We start from the raw sequence: 20,657 nt of genomic DNA, 5'->3' as shown, positions 1-20,657 counted from the left end.
ACCTCTGTGTTTACCTGTGGCTTCAGGAGCATCCCTGAGGAAGTCCACGAAGTAGGCGTCGACCCCGCAGTCCACACAAGCTCGCTCCGCCTCCCCGAGCGCCTCCTCCACGAGCCGTGCCAGCATGTCATCAAACCACGACACATCCTCGGGCGACGTGAAGCGGTCGGCGATAACACGCTTACACTCGTGCTTCCACAGCCGCAGAAGTACCTGCCGCGCACACAAACACACATACACACACACATATGAACACACAAAGACACACAAACACACACACACATATTGACACACAGACACACAAACACATGCACTCGCACAGGCACACACAGAGAGATGCAAACTACTGATCACTCAGGATGCATAACCTCCCACACACACACAGGAGCCTGGGTCTCCATCATGCAGTCATGTTCTGGATCAGACAGCGACCTACTATTGACTCAAGGCTGAGTGGAGTCCTTGGGAGCACTAGTTCAACACCACACACACACACACAAAGACACAAAGACACAAAGACACACAAAGACACACACACACACACACACACACACACACACACACGACTCTCCCTTGGCTTTGATGTGAGGGGCGTCCACGGTGTTTACCAAGGGATTAGAATGACAGCCACCAGGACCTGTTCTCCTGTTCACTGTTGGAGTTTATATATTCCTCTCTGTATGTTCACACTGCCATGGAAACCCATGTGCCACCTGACCTGACAGGAGCCCAACACTGGAATAGATCTAGGGGGGAAGTTTCCTCCACCGTCTCCTTGTGCTTGTGCTTCAGAATCAGAATCAGGTTTTATTGGCCAAGTAAGTTTGCACAAACAAGGAATTTGACTTGGTAAAGTGACTCTCAGTGTGCTTACACAAAATATACAACACAATACAATACAATACAATACAATACAATACAATACAATACAATACAATACAAACAAACAAACAGTGCAACAGTGCAATGGACTAAGGAGTTTAAAAAAGTATGTACAAGGCGGAATGGCTATATACAGTAGCTGTGAAATGTTGCGCAACAGTAGTGCAAAGAAGAAGTGGAGAGTGCGAGAAGTGCAGGGATAAATATATAAATATAAATATATATGCTACAGTGGGTTAGTTGTTCAGTATTGAGACGGCGAGGGGGAAGAAACTGTTTTTGTGTCTGGAGGTTTTGGCGAACAGCGGGTCTAGGCCTTGGGCTCCTGGGCTCTGTATGGCGCTTTGAAACAATGTCTATCATGATTAACAGCGCTTTATAAAGGAATAACATTGAATTGAATTATACAATGCCTTGCAAAAATATCCATCCCCCCTGCAAGTCATAATTTTCTGGTTTACAAAAGGCCTTGGGCTTTGTAAAGTGCCTTTCGGCAATGTCTGTTGTTAATGGCGCTGTATCCATGAACTGAATTGAAATGAATTAGATCCACCCCAGGATGGGCAGCGATGTGTCATCACGATGTCCCTGAAAGTGTGCAGCCTACAGCAGGGCTTCTGTTTGTCCTTGTTCTTGGTTTGTAGCAGCATCAAAGGGCCGTGGCCACTCGCTGTCAGCTGCGTCTCCCTTTTCACTGTGTAGCTGCTTGCCACATTCATTCATGCTGCATGTGTGTGTGTGTGTGTGTGTGTGTGTGTGTGTGTGTGTGAGTGTGTGTGTGTGTGTGTGTGTGTGTGTGTGTGTGTGTGTGTGTGTGCTTCACTGCCTTTAGTGAGGCTAATTAATGTCACTGTTCATTACTGAAAATATGCCCAGATGACATTGTGCCTGTTTTCAGCCCAGCTGTCCAGTCTCTCTCTGCTTGGCAATTACAAAGACTTGGGCTCACCAGGAATGTACACATATTACAGATACTACACCACAGATACACACACACGCCCACACCCACAGAACACAGACACAGACACAGACACAGACACAGACAGACAGACACAGACACACACACACACACACACACACACACACACACACACACAGACACAGACACACACAGACACACACACACACACCTCTGGGGTGCTGATGACCTCAGTGGTGGTGTTGAGCATGCCCTGCCAGATGCGCGACAGGTCCCTGAGGTTGAAGATGTAGTGGAAGTTGGCAGGAGTGGGCAGCATCTTCAGCTTGGTCTGCTGCCAGAGGCGGCGCGTCAGCGGCACCAGGTGCTCCACCATCTCACACACGTCCCTTACGAAGCCCCGGCCAGAGCAGTAGTGGCCCAAGCCAATCACACCTGTCGAGGTGGTGGGTGCGGTGGGGGGGATGAGGGTAGAGGGTTAGATGGGAATAGGGAAAAGACACACATGCACACACACACAGAGCCACACACACATATACACTCACACACATACATTCACACATGCACTCACTCACGTACTGTTCTGCTCTTGTCACATGCATGCATCATATGTTTACTATGTTACACTCTCTATTTATACTCTATTTATACAAAATTATACAAAACTCCAAAGAATTATGCAAAATTATACAAAACTGCCAATAAAGCTCACTGAATTAAATTAAATTAAAGTCGACTCAAGAAGAGAACACAAGCAGAACATGGCACAAACACATACACATGCAGACACACCTACACAAACACACACACACAGGCAAACACACACACACACACACACACACACACACACACACAGACACACATGCAAACACACCTATTTACACATTCATACATATTTTATCTATTCAGAAGAAGATAAGAAAGAGAGAACTTAAATTGAACTTAAAGAGACCAAAGGGACATGTTCAGAGAGAGAGAGAGAGAGAGAGAGAGAGAGAGAGAGAGAGAGCGAGAGAGAGAGAGGGGCACATAGAATGGGACAGGTTTAGAGAGAGATAGAAGAAAGACAGACACACAAAGACATGGGCTCAGGGAGAGAGACTAAGAAACACAGAGAGCGAGACATGAGAGCCAGATAGAGAAAGACACAAAGACACAGGTTCAGTGGGAGAGATGAAGAGACAAGAGAGAGAGAACAAGCAGGAGAGCGTGTGAAGACTAACACAGACCTGAGGAAAGATTAAATAGCTGTTTAACGATAAGAGACTTAAATCCATAATAATGACTTTAACTTGGGGCGCGGCTAAGACGACCTCGTGTCAGATGGTTACCACGGCAATGCTATTATCTCACGCTAGAGTCACATCAGGTACTGGCTAATAACACAATCTGCGCTGACACCCTGGTTCAATCTCCTCAGTAAAAAGACATACTTATCCAAGGCTTTCACACTTTCCTCAATAAAATGCCAAAAGCCTTCCACGGCTGCTCCAATTATCTTTCCAACCATTCTCAAACAAAGGAGCATGAAGCCATGGTCAAGTCAAAGGTAATTAGCATACAGTTTAGAGATCTGTCTTTTAAAACCTTAAATTATAAGATTCAATTACTATCACAAAGCCTATGAATTTGACACCTAAAAGAATATATTTCTGGACCCCTCATAGCATATATCTCTGACTATTGCTTAGCATCACAATTGCAACCAAGTACACCAAGTAAATGAACACCATTTGCACACATCATGTCATGTCTGGGAGCAGTGGAACCTGAGGAGGTCAGGTTAAGACATCAGCTGTAAATACTGTGAAATAGCCTGGTTGGAACGGCCATGGCTCTACACAGCAGCTCATTCTGGGGCACGTTTGACCCAGATCCAGTGAGGATCGAGCGGATCAGTGAGAGCTTGCGGATCGGTTCCATCCCCAGAGACAGCTACTCTCAGTCTCCTCATGGCTTCTGGGTCCTTACTCTAAAAACTCCAAACAGGCAGGCCACAGGACTGATGGATGGATCACGCCTCCTAACACTTGCATTTATTTGTTACATAAAACCTTGCAATTGTTCCTGGAAGCGTAATGTGAGGAGTGTATCTGCATTTGTGTGTGTGTGTGTGTGTGTGTGTGTGTGTGTGTGTGTGTCAGTTTTCCTATGGTTATTCAGGAAGTCCACAAAGCCACAGAATATGGGACACTGACTGACCGAAGATCTTGTCGATGGAGGTGTTGGACGGCAGGGTGCAGTTGAAGATGGAAAACTGCCTCTTTAGGCGCTGTGGGACGTCATTGCGGCCGCCTCCAGGGTGGATCATGGCCGCCAGGAACTGGATGTCCACGATGTTGGTGAACTCGCCCGGCTTCTCCAGGTTGTAGAAGCCGTTCTGCTCCATCAGCTGACGCACAATCTCATTGGTGACCTGTGGTTGTTATGCAGACACAGACACAGACACACAGAAACACACACACACACACACACACACACACACACACACACACACACACACACACACACACAGACACACACACAGACACACACACACATAATAAGCACCAAAGGATGAATCTAGGCCCATGCATGAGGAAGTCTCCTTATAGATCTTTTATAGTAACAGAACAGGCATCTCCATTCTATGGGATTCTAGTGCCTGAGAGAGATCCAGCAGACTTGAAATACTGTCTGTTCTATCAAAATGAAATGGGTACGATAGGAAATGTTCCTATGCTCAAACCTATCTGAATCTGATACTTGGTCTATTGGAAAACACACACACACACACATACACACACACACACACACATAGGAGAGAGATTCAGTTTAAAGTAAAGCTGTCACAAAGTAAAGTTGTATTAATGGGTGTCATCATAACCATACTTTGCAGGAACTTTACCTCCATGGAGACCACACAGGAAACTCTTTGAAAAAGAGGACACCATGGCCGAGAGAGGAAACCGTAGTGTGTGATATATTCTCATGTTTCTTTAACATGCTGCATCAAAGCCAGCCATCACACACTACTCCCAACCCACATGTGTGGCGGTCTGTCTTTAATAATGGATCAAATACCATCAGTTTGACAGGACAGGCATGAAGCTGTTGTTGGATCTTCTTCCGAATCCAACCGTTGAAGCAACATTTTGTTGCTTTATCATTTATTTTTCTGGTATTACTTAAAAAAACGGTGTCATGAGATACATTTTGAACATGTTATGATAGAGTTGTTCTGTATGGTTTAGCTTTGTGGGGGTGGGAGTGTCTCGTTCGAGCACCCGTTTGATATGCTCTGTTATGTATAATGTGTGTGTTACATAACATAAAATGTTGCATATGTTGTTGCAAGTGTAAAGTGAGGAGCATTTCTGTCTATGTGTGTGTGTGTGTGTGTGTGTGTGTGTGTGTGTGTGTGTGTGTGTGTGTGTGGGAGTGTGTGTGTGTATGTGTGTGTGTGTGTGTTGTGCACTCACCTGATCCCCCCACTCATTGATGACAGGCATGTTGATGTCATCCACAAAAATGGACATCTTCTTCCCTGCTGGAGGCCCGTAAGTGGTGCCCATCCGCTTATCCACATAGCTCTCCAAAGTCCTCTACAATCACACAAAGGTCAGCGTCACAACAGGTTGTGTTTAAGGCTCATCTAAAGTGTGCGTGTGTGTGTGTGTGTGTGTGTGCATACGCATAATTGTTTGTGAGTGGGGCGGTGCTGATTGTGCATGTGTGCAAGTATGTATGTGTCCACGTGAATGCTTTTATAAAAGAAAAGCCATTTTACCAATCTCAGAACCATTTCATTTCCATTCAATACCTAATGATAGTCGTTCTAGTTCATCACTTCAGAGATGCACTTTTGTAAAGAACCTCGGAGAGAGGGGGAGAGAATGCAGAAGGAGAGAGAGAGAGAAATAGAGAGGCACTTTGGTGTTTACCTGGAACATAAGTGGGGTGGTAGCTGAGGAGAAGTTGACACTTTTGGCCGTGTGTGTCTCGGGGTCGTACTTTGACGTGTACGCTTTGATGATGACCGTCTTGGCGGTGCCCTGCTCACCAATGAGAAGTACAGCCTGGGGAGAGGGAAACGCAGGGGCGGGGCACATCTTATTGGCTTAGCCAGCACAGAGTAAGGTCAGGCAGCCAATCAGCCAGGGACCTGAACTACACCAGCTGATGGTCACACCAGTCATAGCTTAATCTTGTAAACACTACTTTTACTTTAAGACATCGACACAACAGCTCCACTTACTCTGTTCATTTTCAACTGTGTGTTGGAACTGTTGATGTCTAAGACAAGAGGATATGACTGTATATGTTGACCGTATTGTCATTATAGCTGGTACTCACTTTTCCCTGTTTGGCAATGGTCTGGATGAGGAAGTCTGTGCGAATATTGTCCACGTTGGGCACCAAGATGGAGCCGTATTCTGGCGTGCTGTCGATAGGGTAGATGTACTCCTCCACACATGTGTTCCAGTGCACCCACTGACCTGAGTTCAGACCACACACACACACACACACACACACACACACACACACACACACACACACACAACCATAGACAACACATAAGAACCAAAATAAAATGAACCTCCAACGGAATACTAACTGCATGATAAGGATAATATATAGAAAATTATACATATAATATATTCTTTTATATATTCTTATCTATTATAAATAGATATATTTAAACACACACACATATGTATATATATAAATAAAGTAGAAAACAGTATCAGTAAAAACAATTATATTCCAGTCACATATCACAAACGGTTTGGACATGCATATAAAAAAGGACATTGGCATTCTTATCATGTCTGCTTGTACTACTCCTTTGATGCACCCTCATTATCACGGATAATTTCCACCTGTTGTCGTGTCAACACTAAATCAAATGCTTCCATTAAAATTTCCATTTCATTTTCATTTGATCAGATGTGGAGCCGCTTTAGGTGGTTTGTGAGAGAGCATCAGGTGGTTATGAGAGAGATAAAGAAAATAGAGTTAGGAAGCTCAGGTGAAACTATAGATGTGTGTGTGTGTGTGTGTGTGTGTGTGTGTGTTTGAGTGTGTGTGTGTGGGGGGGGGGGTGTGTGCGAGTGACTCACCATCTGCAGCCACGTGGAAATCAAACATGGTGTCCTCACTGTGGGACGGGATGTCCGGCAGGTCCAGGTGGACGCTGTCATGGCAACGGAGCCAGTGCTCCATCTTCCTTCGATCGTCGAGCTCTAGCAGAGCCCCGACGCTCCACATGAGCGAGAACACGTACAGACGCTCCAAGTGTTTCTGAGACACCTCACTACCCTGCTCCTACAAACACACATACACATTAAATACAATATACAACAGACAAAATACACACACACACACACACACACACACACACACACACACACACACACACACACACACACACACACACACACACACACACACACACACAAACACACACACACACACACACACACACACACACACACACACATACACATTCCTCTAAATACAACACATACACACACACACACACACATACACACACGCAATACACACAATAAACAGATATACAAAGACATACAAAAATAACATAGACCTGAGGGGCAAAAAACATGTCTGTACATGTAGTTTTTCTGTGCATAGGATTGTGTCTGTATATATATATATATATATATGTGTGTGTCTGTGTGTATGTGTGTGTGTGTGTGTGTGCGTCTGTGTGCATGTGCATGTGTGTTTGTGTGTCCATCTTTGTGTGTCCATCTTATAGTGCAGAGCCTGTGTATTATATATATATATATATATATATATATATATATATATATATACTGTGTGTGTGTGTGTGTGTGTGTGTGTGTGTGTGTGTGTGTGTATATATATATACTGTGTGTGTGTGTGTGTGTGTGTGTGTGTGTGTGTGTGTGTGTGTGTGTGTGTGTGTGTGCGTGCGTCCATGTGTGTGTGAGTGTGTTTGTGTCATTTGTGTGTGTGTACCTTGGGTGGTATAAGGCCCTGCAGCATGTTGATGCTCTGCATGATAATGAAGGCCTCCAGCATGTCCATCTTGTACTGCAGAGCCTGCGTGGAGTAGCGGTAGAGCTCCACGAACGAGCTGGAGAACAGATCCCTGAGCACCTCAGCCTCCTGGGCAGAGCGACGCTTCAGCCAGCCCTGACCAGATGAGCAAACACACACTTTACACTCCCACACATACATGTAGACTTCACATCAACACATACACATTACATATACACACACACACACACATAAACACACACACACACACACACACACACACATACACATACACAGACATACATACAACACACACACACATATTGTGAGCCCAACATAAACCCTCACCTCCAGAATGGGGTCCCAGCTGAGCACTGAGGAGCTCATGAACACCATGCCGTTTCGGGAGACGGTGGCGGGGGAGGCGTTGTCGATGTTGTGTGGCTCAAACACAACCTTGCAGTTGGTCGCCATGGGGATCCGGTCACCGTTGGCCAGCGTCAGTGTCCGATTGTCGTCCAGAACCGAGTTCAGGTTCTCTATCCAGATGGCGTCTACAGGCCCGTCCAGGACAATCCAGATGTGCTCACCTGCAGAGAGGGGGAAATTGATGGTAGGAAAAGTGGAAGTGAAAGGAGGCATTGATAGCATTGAATATTTTATGAATATAAGGGAAGACATTCACAGAGAGAATATATATCTTATTCAGAGGGCCTGACATAGTGCAGGGGTGAACATCTGGTCGAATTGAATATTAATTTAATCATGTGGAATAAACGCTCTTGTGCTAACTAGACAATAATGCATTTTTTAAGATCCAGAACACTCCATCCCCTTCCTCCCCTTGGCCTGCCCCAGCCCAAGGTTCGGCAGTGAGAGAGGTGCTGAGACGGGACATTAGAGTTGCTGGTGGCTGACTTCCAGCCGGTAGGCTACTTTAGAAAGGATAGCCTAATTCAAACAAAGTACATGTCAGACATTTCATTACTTCTACTACTAAATAGAACAAAAAAAGTTTAAGATCTTAACCAGGCTACATTTTGTTCGCTGCATTGTGTGTCAGAAAGCTAGTGGTTAGCTGATGTTCATGTAACCTCTTCCTGTTCCGATTGCAAGCTTGATTAAATGATTTGAGTGAGGTGGGCATATTCTTTGAGATTCATCATGGCCCAGGGTCTTTTCTGCCTTTTCTTCTGGCCTCAGAAGAAACTCTTTACATCATAGTTAATGTTACAGTGGGGAGTGTCTGCTTGAAAGGTGTTATGGTAAAATAAAATTGTCTGGTCTACATTTGTGTTCTCCCATGACCATTTTTATGTGTTCTCCCTGGCAGCAGTACTGCAGGTGCTACCTTTTACATCCCCTCAGACATTTCTCTTGAAAAACACTTATGTTACTCCAACCCCCACCCCAAACCATGGGGAGCAGAGCTTTCAGCCGCTCTGCTCCCAAACTCTGGAACTCACTCCCACCTGACATCCGAAACATTGACTCCCTCCCTCAGTTCAAATCCTCTCTCAAAACCCACCTTTTCAGGATTGCTTTCTCACTGTAGTTGCCATGCTGTTTTTACTTGCACTTTTAATTTTAATTGTTTTGTTATTTGTTTGCTCCTGTTTTAAATTGTAAAGCGTCCTTGAGTGACATGAAAGGCGCTGTGAAATAAAATGTATTATTATTAAACCCACCGCACCCCACCCACCCCATACTGCCATTTCAGCTTTGCTCTTTTACTATTAAGGCATTTCTCTGGCTGTCTCTCTTTCCCCCTCCCTCTCTCTCACACTCACACACACACAGAGGTGTCTCTGTCCTCAGTATGTCTATTATACTCAGTCTTTCCCCCTCAACTCTCTATTCCTTCAGTCTCGTCCTCTCTCTCTCTCTCTGTCTCTCACACACGCACACACCTTTTTTAGCTCTCAGTGTTTTCCTCCACAGTGTCGAGAAGATCCCGTCTGTCCAGTCGTTGGTAGCCACGTCCAGCCGGCCAAACATCTGAGGAGCAGTGATCGCTTTGGGGTTCATCCGCATCTCCCTGTGAGGCTGGCCACAGTCTGCGATCACATACACACACACACACACACACACACACACACACACACACACACACACACACACATCATCATCATCATCATAATCATCACACACAGATCAGATACACAAAAAAATGTGCAATATGTAGGAGTAATTGAAACATCAAGGACAAGATTAGATAGAGCAGATAATGTTGATATCTAAAATAACTGTTTCAATAATTACATAAACTCTTAGGCTAGCACTGTTAACCAGCTCTGGGATTGGACAGCAGTGTTAATGGGATGAGTTCAGGGATTGGACAGTGTTGTTAATGGGATGAGTTCTGGGATTGGACCGGAATGTTAATGAGACGAGCTCTGGGATTGGACAGCAGTGTTAATGGGATGAGTTCTGGGAATGGAGAGCAGTGTTAATGAGATGAGCTCTGGGATTGGATGGCTAAAACGTGACTAACCACTCATAGCCCTCATAAGGGTGTGGATGCAGGTGGTCTTTCCAGCTCCGCTGGGTCCTAGTGCCATCATGCCGTGTCGGACCAGCTGAGTCTCAAATAGCTGGATCACCTTCAGCTTCCATGGAGGATGGCTGATAAGACCAGCTTCAGCAACCTGTTGGAAAGACCAGCACACAGGGAGTTAGTCAGGAGACCAGCTTCAGACACCTGTAGAAAAGACCTGTTCTAAAATAGTTCCTTAAAAGACAAGCTTCAGACACTTCCAGGGTACAGAGATTCTAGTTATTGGACTGGCTTTAGCTATCTACAGGGATCGCTCTTAGCATCTTGGATACCCCCTTAGCATGCCAGAGCATGTACACATCCTAAATAAAGTAAAAGTGCATGTGCCACTAAGCTGATTACTGTGATAATCCAGCCATGTCCTAAATTCTTTTTATGGTACCTAAAATTCTAGAAAGAACTTTTTTCCAGAAGGTTCTAACCTGTTTATCGATTGCCGCCTCCAGGTCTGGGTAGCCTGCTTTATCCAGCTGAATTCCAGGGAACAAGTCCTCTATCAGGCTCAAGAACAGAGGCTCGTCCTCATCAATCTGCCACACAAACACAGACACGCACAATGTGGCCTCAGAGACAATACCACAATAATCCTCAATCAAACACAGAACCAGACAGATAAAACAAAAAGAGACACATAGCCACTAAGGGCACTGAAAGTATAGTCCTCAGTCTCTCTCTCTTTCACACATACACACACACACACACACACACACACACACACACACACACACACACACACACACACACACACACACACACAGCTCAGTGACCTTGCAACTGTAGTCCTAAATCTCCCTTTATGGAACCCTCTCTCCTTGTCTCTCTCTCTCTCTCTCTCTCACACACACAGACCTCAATAACATTGCAACTATCATTCTAAATCTTCCCCTCTCACACACACACAAAAAATGAACTAGGTGACATTTGAATTGATAGTTGCAATTATGAGCTCACCAATCACCAACTGAACACACACACACACACACACACACACACACACACACACACACACACACACACACACACACACACACACACACACACAGCCCTCAAAGCACCGAAGAGACAAGGACCACTCAGTGACTTTGTAGTTTACAGGTAAAACACAGGCACAGCCAACTCAAGGCTACACACAAAGACCACAGAGTCATATAGTACCCAAAAGCCCCAGCAGAGTGTTCTTTAAACGGAACAATGACTTGAGATGCCCCCTGTTCCTGTGAGTGGATGACAGGGGAGAGGCGGGTCGGTGCGGTTCGGTACAGTCCGCTGGACTCACCAGTTTGGACAGGTTCATGTCCCTTAGGACCCTCATGACAATGGTGGACTCTGTGTCGTTAGGATTGGCTCGCTTGGCTGCTCCCAGGGTACGCAAAACAGACAGGATGTTCCTCAGGCCAAAGTCATAATGTACCTGTGTATATACACACACATGAACAACAGACACACACACACACACACACACACACACACACATGGACACGGACACACACACAGAGAGTTTACAATACATCACGGCAGAGGTGAAATCTATTTGAGTGCACACTTCAGAGACTTCTCCGTCTCCCTGGAGACCACAGAAGCATGTTTCATTGCTGAAATTGAGCTCCTCACACAGAGGCTCTCTCACTTGGCAAGTCTGTCTCTGATTGATTGGTCAGATTGATCTCCTTTCGCCTTTTGTTCCTGACCTTTGTGTTAACAGGTGCCAATATCATATTTAACTTCCCAATCCAAACTGACATCACAAGGGCGGTGTGTGTGTGTGTGTGTTTTCCTCTGTGAGCGCACCTGTTTGGAAAGTTGCTCCTCACACAGCTTGTAGAGAGTGAAGAATTTGCGGGCCAGCTCAATGTTGTCGATGAAGCCACAGCTGGCCAGCTTGACGCGGATAATGATCTGCCGGTCCGGGACCATCATGGCCACCGAGCGGAAGTTGATCTTCAGGTTCTCGGGGAGTTCCTGACGTCCGGCGTAACCTGGGTTCTACAGTCAGGGACATCAGAGTGAGATGAGAACGTCATAATTCACCATTTAGTGAAGTTCAGTACAGAGTAATCAGAGCTTTACACATAGAGAAAGAGGTACCCTGTCCACAGTTAACACCAGGTCTTGTGTGGTGGTACACCTGCTACTACTCCAAATATCAAATATTGCTGTTAATTGTCCATTAATTGCCTCTTTTCATTGATATAGAAATAGAAATAGTAAAGCCTTTATTGTCATTGTATTCGCATACAACGGAATTTGGAGTGCATACATTTGGAGTGCATACATTTGGAGTGCATACATTTGGAGTGCATACATTTGGAGTGCATACATTTGGAGTGCATAGATAACCATTTCATTGCATAGATTCAGTCAGTTGGCAGACGCTTTTACCCAAAGCGATGTATGCCATAGTGACGCTCTAAAACATTATGCACCGTCCACAGCAGGCTAAGGCTGACTAAAACACATTATGCCTATTTTGCATAAAGGGGCCTGAGGCTTGTGCTGTTTGGAATACATTTCTGTGGTGGAAAAATTATAATTCAGATCAAATTTCTGCAGTTGCTAAAAAAGGTGAGTTTATCCACAAACATAATAACTTTTGAAATCACCCCATTTGCGTTCCATTAGCCCGACACATATTTGTTTAACGTCTGATGACTGTGAACATTTCGTTTTTTTCCGGAGGAGGAACGGCAGTGTGCGATTAACCCAGAGGGGAAGAGGTGCTCACCATAGTGAGGAAGATGCCAAACTCAGGGTTCATCTCCACGTTGTCACCGTCGGTAAACAGGAAGTTCTTGCGGCGCTCCTTCTTGCAGGTGAGCACGATGGCGATCTGCTGCGCTGCCACAGACAGGACTGGCAGGTCGATGCGGTTAAACTCATCAAAACAGCCCCAGGAACCCGACTGGGCCAAACCTGGGAAACAGGAGAGGGACATTTAGCCATTTATATCTATTCCTTCAGCAGATGTTCTAATCCAAAGATATCCACAGGCAGACTATTTATCAGCACCCACTGCGGGCCATGGGAGACAGGCAAAGTCAATTCTGCGAACTACTCGATTCTGATTGATCTATCTTAAACCCTCAACACCTTTAAAGCAGCAATAAGGAGTTCTGTTCCACAACTAGCAAGCTAACTACCTAAAAGGCATGCAAAAACCTTGCAAACACCACCGATAGCCAAGTTGACACTGATAGAAGCTTGCCAACACACTAACTGTTTTCTTTTGGCAGTATAGCTGGCAATGTCATGCTGTGACAGCTTTTCTTCCATTTTTGCAGGGTGTTCCAGCCCGGAACCCTCAAACCCTCAAACCCTTTGGAAAGACATCAGGTACAGCATGCACACAACAGTGTGACGTCTTTTCTTCAACCTGATTTTCAAAAGTGTTACTGAGGAGAGTAGCCTAAAGAGAAAAAAAGGCTGCACCAGGCAGCCAGTGGAGTGGGAGGCTGAGGGGGGTTCACCTTTAAAAATCCTGCCCAGGCCCCTGAAGTCCATCTGGTCGGAGCAGTTGAAGACCACCACGTACTTGCCCAGGCAGCGGCCCATGTCCTTGGTGGTCTCGGTCTTCCCTGTGCCCGCAGGGCCAGCAGGAGCCCCACCCATACTCATGCCCAACGCCTGGGCCAGGGTGATGTAGCACCTGGAGAACACACACACACACACACACACACACACACACACACACAGAGAGAGAAACACAGAGCTCAACTAATGAATAAACATGTATACTATGTGCGCACGTGTGTGGGTGTGCGTGCGTGCATGTGTGTCTGTACAAATGTTTGTGTGTATGACAGAGTCTGCTGCGTTTGCACACCTGTCTGTTAAAGGTGTGATGACCAGCCTGTCTGTGCAGCCGAGGAACTCGTTCTGGTAGATGAAGTTCACGTCAGTGATGTTGATGAGCATCTTATCCCCGTCCTCGCTGAAGTAGAAACGGCACTGTTTCAGCCACTCAAAGTCAGTCACGCTCTTGATGTGCAGGCGACACTGAGGGAGACAACCAGACAGAGGCATAGATGGATGGGGCTTTACTCATGCTAACACCTAGCCACAGAACCCCTGCTCTGTTTTGGCTGGGATAATACTGAAATACAGTGAGTGTGGTTCTGGCCAGAGTGGAATGAAGTCATCAGATACACTCAATCCAGCCCAGAGGAGGAGTGAGTTACTATAACCGTAAACAAAGATTTCATTAGCGATACATACGGTATAACGGAGGCATTCAGAGAAAGATTTAAAAAAAACTAAAAGAATGCCAGTGTTTGGGAAGAGGCAACCTAATGCACCCTTACAGTAATCCCAAGTAAGTATAGTCATCTTATTTGGTCCAGAGACCAAAACACTGAAAGAAGTTTTTTTAAGAGGAGAATGTGAACGTGATTCAAGGGCAAAGCAGTTACCACTATTTTGTGAAAGGCACCCTTAGGCACTTTGCTGCACTCCTCATTGAAATGCTGTGCTGGTGTAAAACCGAGAGCTATTACCACCAAGTCCATTACTGCATCGATTCATGTACCTGCAATTGGACTCATTTGTTTCACAGTCATTTGCTAAATGGCTGTTGGAAAACCACAGGGCATTATGATTAAATGTTTGCAAAAGGCAAACAATGGACTGACTAATACAGAGTGTGGCACCAATGGACTGGCTAATACAGAGTGTGGCACCAATGGACTGGCTAATACAGAGTGTGGCACCAATGGACTGGCTAATACAGTGTGGCACCAAGTGGTTTTTCTGTATGTTGGGCCCAAATAGCACTGAGAAGAAAAATCTTGTGTTTCTCTCGACAATAACCAAAGCTGGAATTTTGGAACGTTTGTAGTTTCTCAACCTTGTGAGAAAAAGACATTTTAAATGTAAAACTCAGCAGAGGACCTCTGAAGGTCATTGGGCAACACACTAAAATTACTCAGCTATTCAGGTATTGTACTGATGGGTTAGGCAAAAAAGACAAAAAATGAATTAGATTCAAACAAAGTCCTCATTTGCAGACAAGAGTCAATTTTCTTCTAGACTATAAACCCATGACATATCCACTAACTAGTAAACCTAGTGAATGGGTGGGGATGGGGGGGGACACTATAGGACTATAGGACTAGTCGTGTAAGGAGCCATGCAGTCCACTACACACTAAGTGAATCTAAGGCCAGTAGGAATGAAAGTGACAGGACCATTGATCTCTGATGCCCCCACCACTCACTAGGTCATCAAAGATGTCCCTTTGGTGCACGTGGATGGTGATGAGGGTCTCGTATTTGGTGCGCTCCACCGGGCCCAGGTCTCTGGTGGTCATGTCGATCAGGGTGTTGAGCAGCTCCAGGAAGGACTGGTTGGTCTTGGTCATGATCTTGCGGTCATAGCGAGCGTTGGTCAGGGCCTCCTCAGCATCCCTGGTCCAGATCATCTGAATCCCCAGCAGACCAACCTAACGTGGAGACCACACAATACTGACCCACTCCAACACATGAACTGTAACAGACCACAGCTAGCCTGGGTAATTATTTGGAAACTGATTGATAATTAATATATATTTCATCAATTAAAACTGTAGTCAATTACTGAATTAACTAACTGATAAAATTCAGTTTTAATGTAATGTGTAATGTAATGTGGTGCATGTGTTAGATGGATTGAGGACATCCAGTAGCTTATACAACTTATACAACTCACAGACACAACATACACAAATCACATACACATAGGGAGAACATGTTCACAAGGAGTGGGGTGGTAACAGATACAAGAATGGGTCTGACACTATGGTACAATATGCATGATTGTGAGTGACAGTTACTTCGGGAAGGGAGCATATCTATGTCTATATATACATAAGTATATTTACATATTTTATATTTTACTTATTTGAGTCCAGGACAGAAAGTTTGAGGGCCCTCTTAGCAGCTGTGAGGTACCTGTGCTGGATATGAGTTGAGGAACTCGATGAGCTGGAATCCGGTCTCCTGGATGGCTAAGGCCGCCTGGTGGATAACCAGGTGTAGCGAGCGCTGCGACTCCTTCAGCAGAGCGTTGAGCCACACCTCCACGTTGCCCTCCGCCGTCACGGGCCGGTCCAGCTCCACTGTCTCCCCCTCTCTGGATGAGATGGCCAGAATGCGGTCGTACATCTGAGGACACGGACCAATCGGAGAGAGAGCATTCATCAGTCAGAGAAGACACGATCCAGTCAGAGAGGACATTCAGTAAGAGTACGACCGTCAAAAATACCTTGAGGAAGTATGAGAGGAGCTCATTTCAAGTTGATCACATTTTATTGCTAATTGACAACACTGAATACAATATCAATATCAAAATACCTGAATACAATAGGTGAATAAATACACATCATTTTAAAGCAGCAGTATGGAGTTTTGGCCTGAAACTAGCGAGCTAACTATATAAAAAGCATGCAAAAGCCTTGCAAATACCAACAGCAGCAAACCTGGTACTGATTAAAGTGTGCTAGCATGCCCAAACTGGTGTTGTTTAGTTATATAGTTGGGATGTCATGATGAGAAAGCTTTTGTTACTTTTTCACAGAGTGGTCTGAAATGAACCACAGAACTACATAATGAACTGCATAGCCTGCCTGGCTAGTGGGAATGACAGGTGTGTTCATCTGTTCTTCACATGACCATGTACCAACAGAATTAATTTGAACATGACACCAAAACTAGTTGCCTATAAGAACATATCTCAACAAAAAGTGACAAATTGTTGCATACTGTTACTTTAAGGCGAAGTATCAACAGAATAAATGAAACAATGAGTATTCCCTCACATTGATATGCACTGTTAATGATGGTTAAGAGGAGTCTTCAGCTACTTAGACGTTTTGAGTTCAAAACAAACACAACCAAGAGAGATGCCTGTTGAAGAAGTAGAGGGACAGTGTCACAAGAATCAGTTAGTAGTAGCAGGACAGTACCTTGTCATGGAAGCGCACACATTTGATGTTGTCAAAGATGTTGAGGAGGTGGGCCTGGATGGTGTGCGAGTCGGAGGCTTGGCCCAGGATCTCCAGGAGCGCGGGGTCCGACACGAAGAAGAAACGCGGGAACAGGAGGCGCTTCTTCTCCAGGTAGCTGCAGTCACACACACAACACATGCTTAGGGGGGTGAATGAGGAACTGGCAGGCTAAACCCATATTTGATATTCTCTCATCTCAAACTTTCTTAAGATAAGCTTGTGCACAGATAGCCAGTGAGGACCTTTGTCTGTTCTGAGAATGTGTAGCTGACCAGGTGAGGAACCCTGTCTGTTCTGAGAGTGTGTAACTGACCCAGTGAAGAACCCTGTCTGTTGTGAGAGTGTGTAGCTGACCAGGTGAGGAACCCTGTCTGTTCTGAGAGTGTGTAACTGACCAGGTGAGGAACCCTGTCTGTTGTGAGAGTGTGTAACTGACCCAGTGAGGAACCCTGTCTGTTCTGAGAGTGTGTAGCTGACCCAGTGAAGAACCCTGTCTGTTGTGAGAGTGTGTAGCTGACCCAGTGAAGAACCCTGTCTGTTGTGAGAGTGTGTAACTGACCCAGTGAGGAACCCTGTCTGTTGTGAGAGTGTGTAACTGACCCAGTGAGGAACCCTGTCTGTTGTGAGAGTGTGTAGCTGACCAGGTGAGGAACCCTGTCTGTTCTGAGAGTGTGTAACTGACCCAGTGAAGAACCCTGTCTGTTGTGAGAGTGTGTAGCTGACCAGGTGAGGAACCCTGTCTGTTCTGAGAGTGTGTAGCTGACCAGGTGAGGAACCCTGTCTGTTCTGAGAGTGTGTAACTGACCCAGTGAGGGACTTCTGGCAGATCTCCAGCTGCTCCAGAAGGTGGGGCAGCAACTGTCCCATGGTCTCGTCCCCCACACAGGACTGCACCACGTTGGGCATCTCATGGGCACGCGTCATGATCTTCACCCACGACTTATCAATGTTGGAGAAACGCTTCGCTTCCTGGAGACCACAGCTCATTCTGTTTAATTATCTCTGTTATCTCTTCATTGTCCAATCATACGTTGTACTATATGAGCTATGTTTATAAACATTCTTTCGTTTTTAAACTCTACATTATATGCACTTTGCATCACAACAGTTACTTCTACAGTGTATTTACAAATGGACATTTACTTTAGGCAGTTGCTTAGCGATGTCTCCACCCACAAACACAGCCTCCAAATAGATCCAGAGGTTCTGAACCGTCATCCAGTTCTCAATGATGTCTGTGGTGTTGGCTAGGTTCTGGACCCACTTCTGGATCTGACCTTTGAAGGGAGTGTTGTATCTGTATGAACAAAAGAGTAAGAGGGGCATGAGGAGAGAACTATTGGAGAACAAACGATAAACTCACTCAGAGAAAGTGTTATAGAGTAGCCGTTAAGTGTGCAGGAATCATAGTTAATTAAAAACAAATCATCCATAGCTTGGTTGCGGAGAAATAAAGCCAATATAATTTCAATATAGTGTAAGCAAACACTCAAGCATTCTCAAACAGGATTTGTCTTTTTCTTTTGTACGAGAGGGAAAGAAAAGTGGACATACTGCACATACAAACAGTACTGGCAAATGGGGGAAAAGTGCTTCAACTTACACAGTGGATTTTTGTGACTGCTATGAGACCAGACATGGTATTGTATTCTGGTATTCTGGACATGGTATTCTGAGTGTGAATGCATTGTTTACTCTACTGAGTTCATGATTCCCTTTGAAGATACGATTGAGGAAGCATTTGAAAGGAGGAAGCTAAAGTATGTGGAACTTGTAGCGGAAGGAAGGGAACGAGGTAGACAGATGTTAGATGTTTTGTAGCTAAATCAACCACAACACCTCTGTTGGATTTCGGTTTTTGAGGACAGGCACTCAAAGGAGCTTTAAAGGAGTTGTCTAAAGCTGCTGAAAAAGCAAGCCAGCTGAGGCACTCGTAGACTACTTGGGATCGTAAATGAACCTTAACTAACACTATAAGATATCTAAATGGTGTTGAAGTGAATCTGGAGGTGTATCTGCTGTTGTCTCTGCTAGTGGCAAGCGTGGCAGGTGGCATCATGAGTATGGAGGGAGGTTGGTCTGGGACGCCAAAAACCTCTACGAGCCTTCTGGAGTAGTTGTTGGCCTAATTCAACGAAACATTGATTAAGGAAGGTGCCTGCTTGAAAACCCCAGACACAAAAGCAGTCTTGTTGTTGTTGTTTCCTGCTGCTCAGATTATATGGTTGGGCTGTCATTTTGTTGTGTTTGGCAGTCGTGGGCTATAGACAGCACATAGACTCGTACTGTGAGGGAGGGCCTGTTTACGGATCCCGTGGACAACATGTGGTGCCTGTTGTGGCTGTCACCAGTTGTAACAATGGTTAGGTTAGGATTGGGCACTGTGGATGAGTCCCCAAACACTAGCACGAGGTATTTAACATCTTTTCCTGTGTATAACTAAATAAACAAATTTAATTTCAACAATCTGTTAAACATTGACATTGTCAAAGGTTCAAACTAAAAGCTAGGTACAATCAAAGAGACCCGCAGAAAAACTGTGTTCTTTTTTTGTTTATACACAGTTGAGTTTATTTCTATTATAGCACCTGTTGACAAGATAGGATCCACTTAATGTGCAGATGCATCCCCTCTACTTTAAACACTGCCAAAATAAAAGCCTGGAAGAGGTCCAGTGAGAGTGTGTGTGTGTGTGTGTGTGTGTGTGTGTGTGTGCGCGTGTGCGCGTGTGTGTGTGTGTGTGTGTGTGTGTGTGTGTGTGTGTGTGTGTGTGTGTGTGTGTGCGTGTTTGAGACGTGCCTGTTGCTCATGAGTGAGCCCAGAACCATGAGGCTGTCCTCCATGTTGGTGATGATCTCTGAGGTGCTGTCTCCACGCAGCAGCAGCTCCCCGCGCGTCTTAAAGTTGGCGAAGGTGAACGTCTTGTTGTCCCACTCTGCGATCACCTGCTTCAGCTTCTGCTCGATGTCACGCTCCTTCACCGCGCTGATGCAAATATCCTGGGAGGTGACCCACCAACAAGCCACAGCAAAGGGGAGCAGCACAGACAAAACAAACTTCAAGGAAGGTTACCACAGGTAAGGTAACAGACCAAATAACAGGAAGAGCACGATAGATAGTGCATAAGACCACAGGCAACATTCAACACACTCCCCTCTCAAAAATCTCATCAAGTTATTCATCAAATATTTACTCATGAAGATTTCCTATTTTATTCTGTGTGACCCCAGGAAACCACATCGGCTCTAAATGGGAGGCTCTTAAGGGGCGGCCAGAACCCGCCATATCTGCTGAATATTTCAGTGTGGCCTTTTAAC

General features: G+C 45.3%; 1 protein-coding gene across 1 annotated transcript in view; it reads right to left on the bottom strand.

Annotated features, from left to right (window-relative positions):
- dnah5 (dynein, axonemal, heavy chain 5) overlaps positions 1–20,657 on the bottom strand; it is a 96,431-nt gene that overhangs the window by 47,121 nt on the left and 28,653 nt on the right. The window contains exons 29-51 of the mRNA XM_031576267.1: positions 20,140–20,339; positions 18,484–18,637; positions 18,146–18,309; positions 17,299–17,455; positions 16,286–16,498; positions 15,574–15,798; positions 14,185–14,357; positions 13,829–14,007; positions 13,087–13,274; positions 12,153–12,347; positions 11,641–11,775; positions 10,787–10,894; positions 10,302–10,455; positions 9,718–9,864; positions 8,156–8,397; positions 7,787–7,963; positions 6,904–7,108; positions 6,137–6,279; positions 5,725–5,859; positions 5,263–5,385; positions 4,004–4,217; positions 2,013–2,236; positions 15–213 (exon numbers count right to left, since the gene is read on the bottom strand). Of these exons, the coding sequence (XP_031432127.1) occupies positions 15–213; positions 2,013–2,236; positions 4,004–4,217; positions 5,263–5,385; positions 5,725–5,859; positions 6,137–6,279; positions 6,904–7,108; positions 7,787–7,963; positions 8,156–8,397; positions 9,718–9,864; positions 10,302–10,455; positions 10,787–10,894; positions 11,641–11,775; positions 12,153–12,347; positions 13,087–13,274; positions 13,829–14,007; positions 14,185–14,357; positions 15,574–15,798; positions 16,286–16,498; positions 17,299–17,455; positions 18,146–18,309; positions 18,484–18,637; positions 20,140–20,339 (4,054 nt within the window). The remainder of the gene's footprint in view (positions 1–14; positions 214–2,012; positions 2,237–4,003; positions 4,218–5,262; positions 5,386–5,724; positions 5,860–6,136; positions 6,280–6,903; positions 7,109–7,786; positions 7,964–8,155; positions 8,398–9,717; positions 9,865–10,301; positions 10,456–10,786; positions 10,895–11,640; positions 11,776–12,152; positions 12,348–13,086; positions 13,275–13,828; positions 14,008–14,184; positions 14,358–15,573; positions 15,799–16,285; positions 16,499–17,298; positions 17,456–18,145; positions 18,310–18,483; positions 18,638–20,139; positions 20,340–20,657) is intronic.

The sequence above is a fragment of the Clupea harengus genome, chromosome 11 (genome assembly GCF_900700415.2).
Source record: "Clupea harengus chromosome 11, Ch_v2.0.2, whole genome shotgun sequence".
Taxonomy (NCBI): domain Eukaryota; kingdom Metazoa; phylum Chordata; class Actinopteri; order Clupeiformes; family Clupeidae; genus Clupea; species Clupea harengus.
The sequence above is the reverse complement of the archived record's forward strand: the minus strand, read 5'-3'. Positions and strand labels throughout refer to the sequence as shown.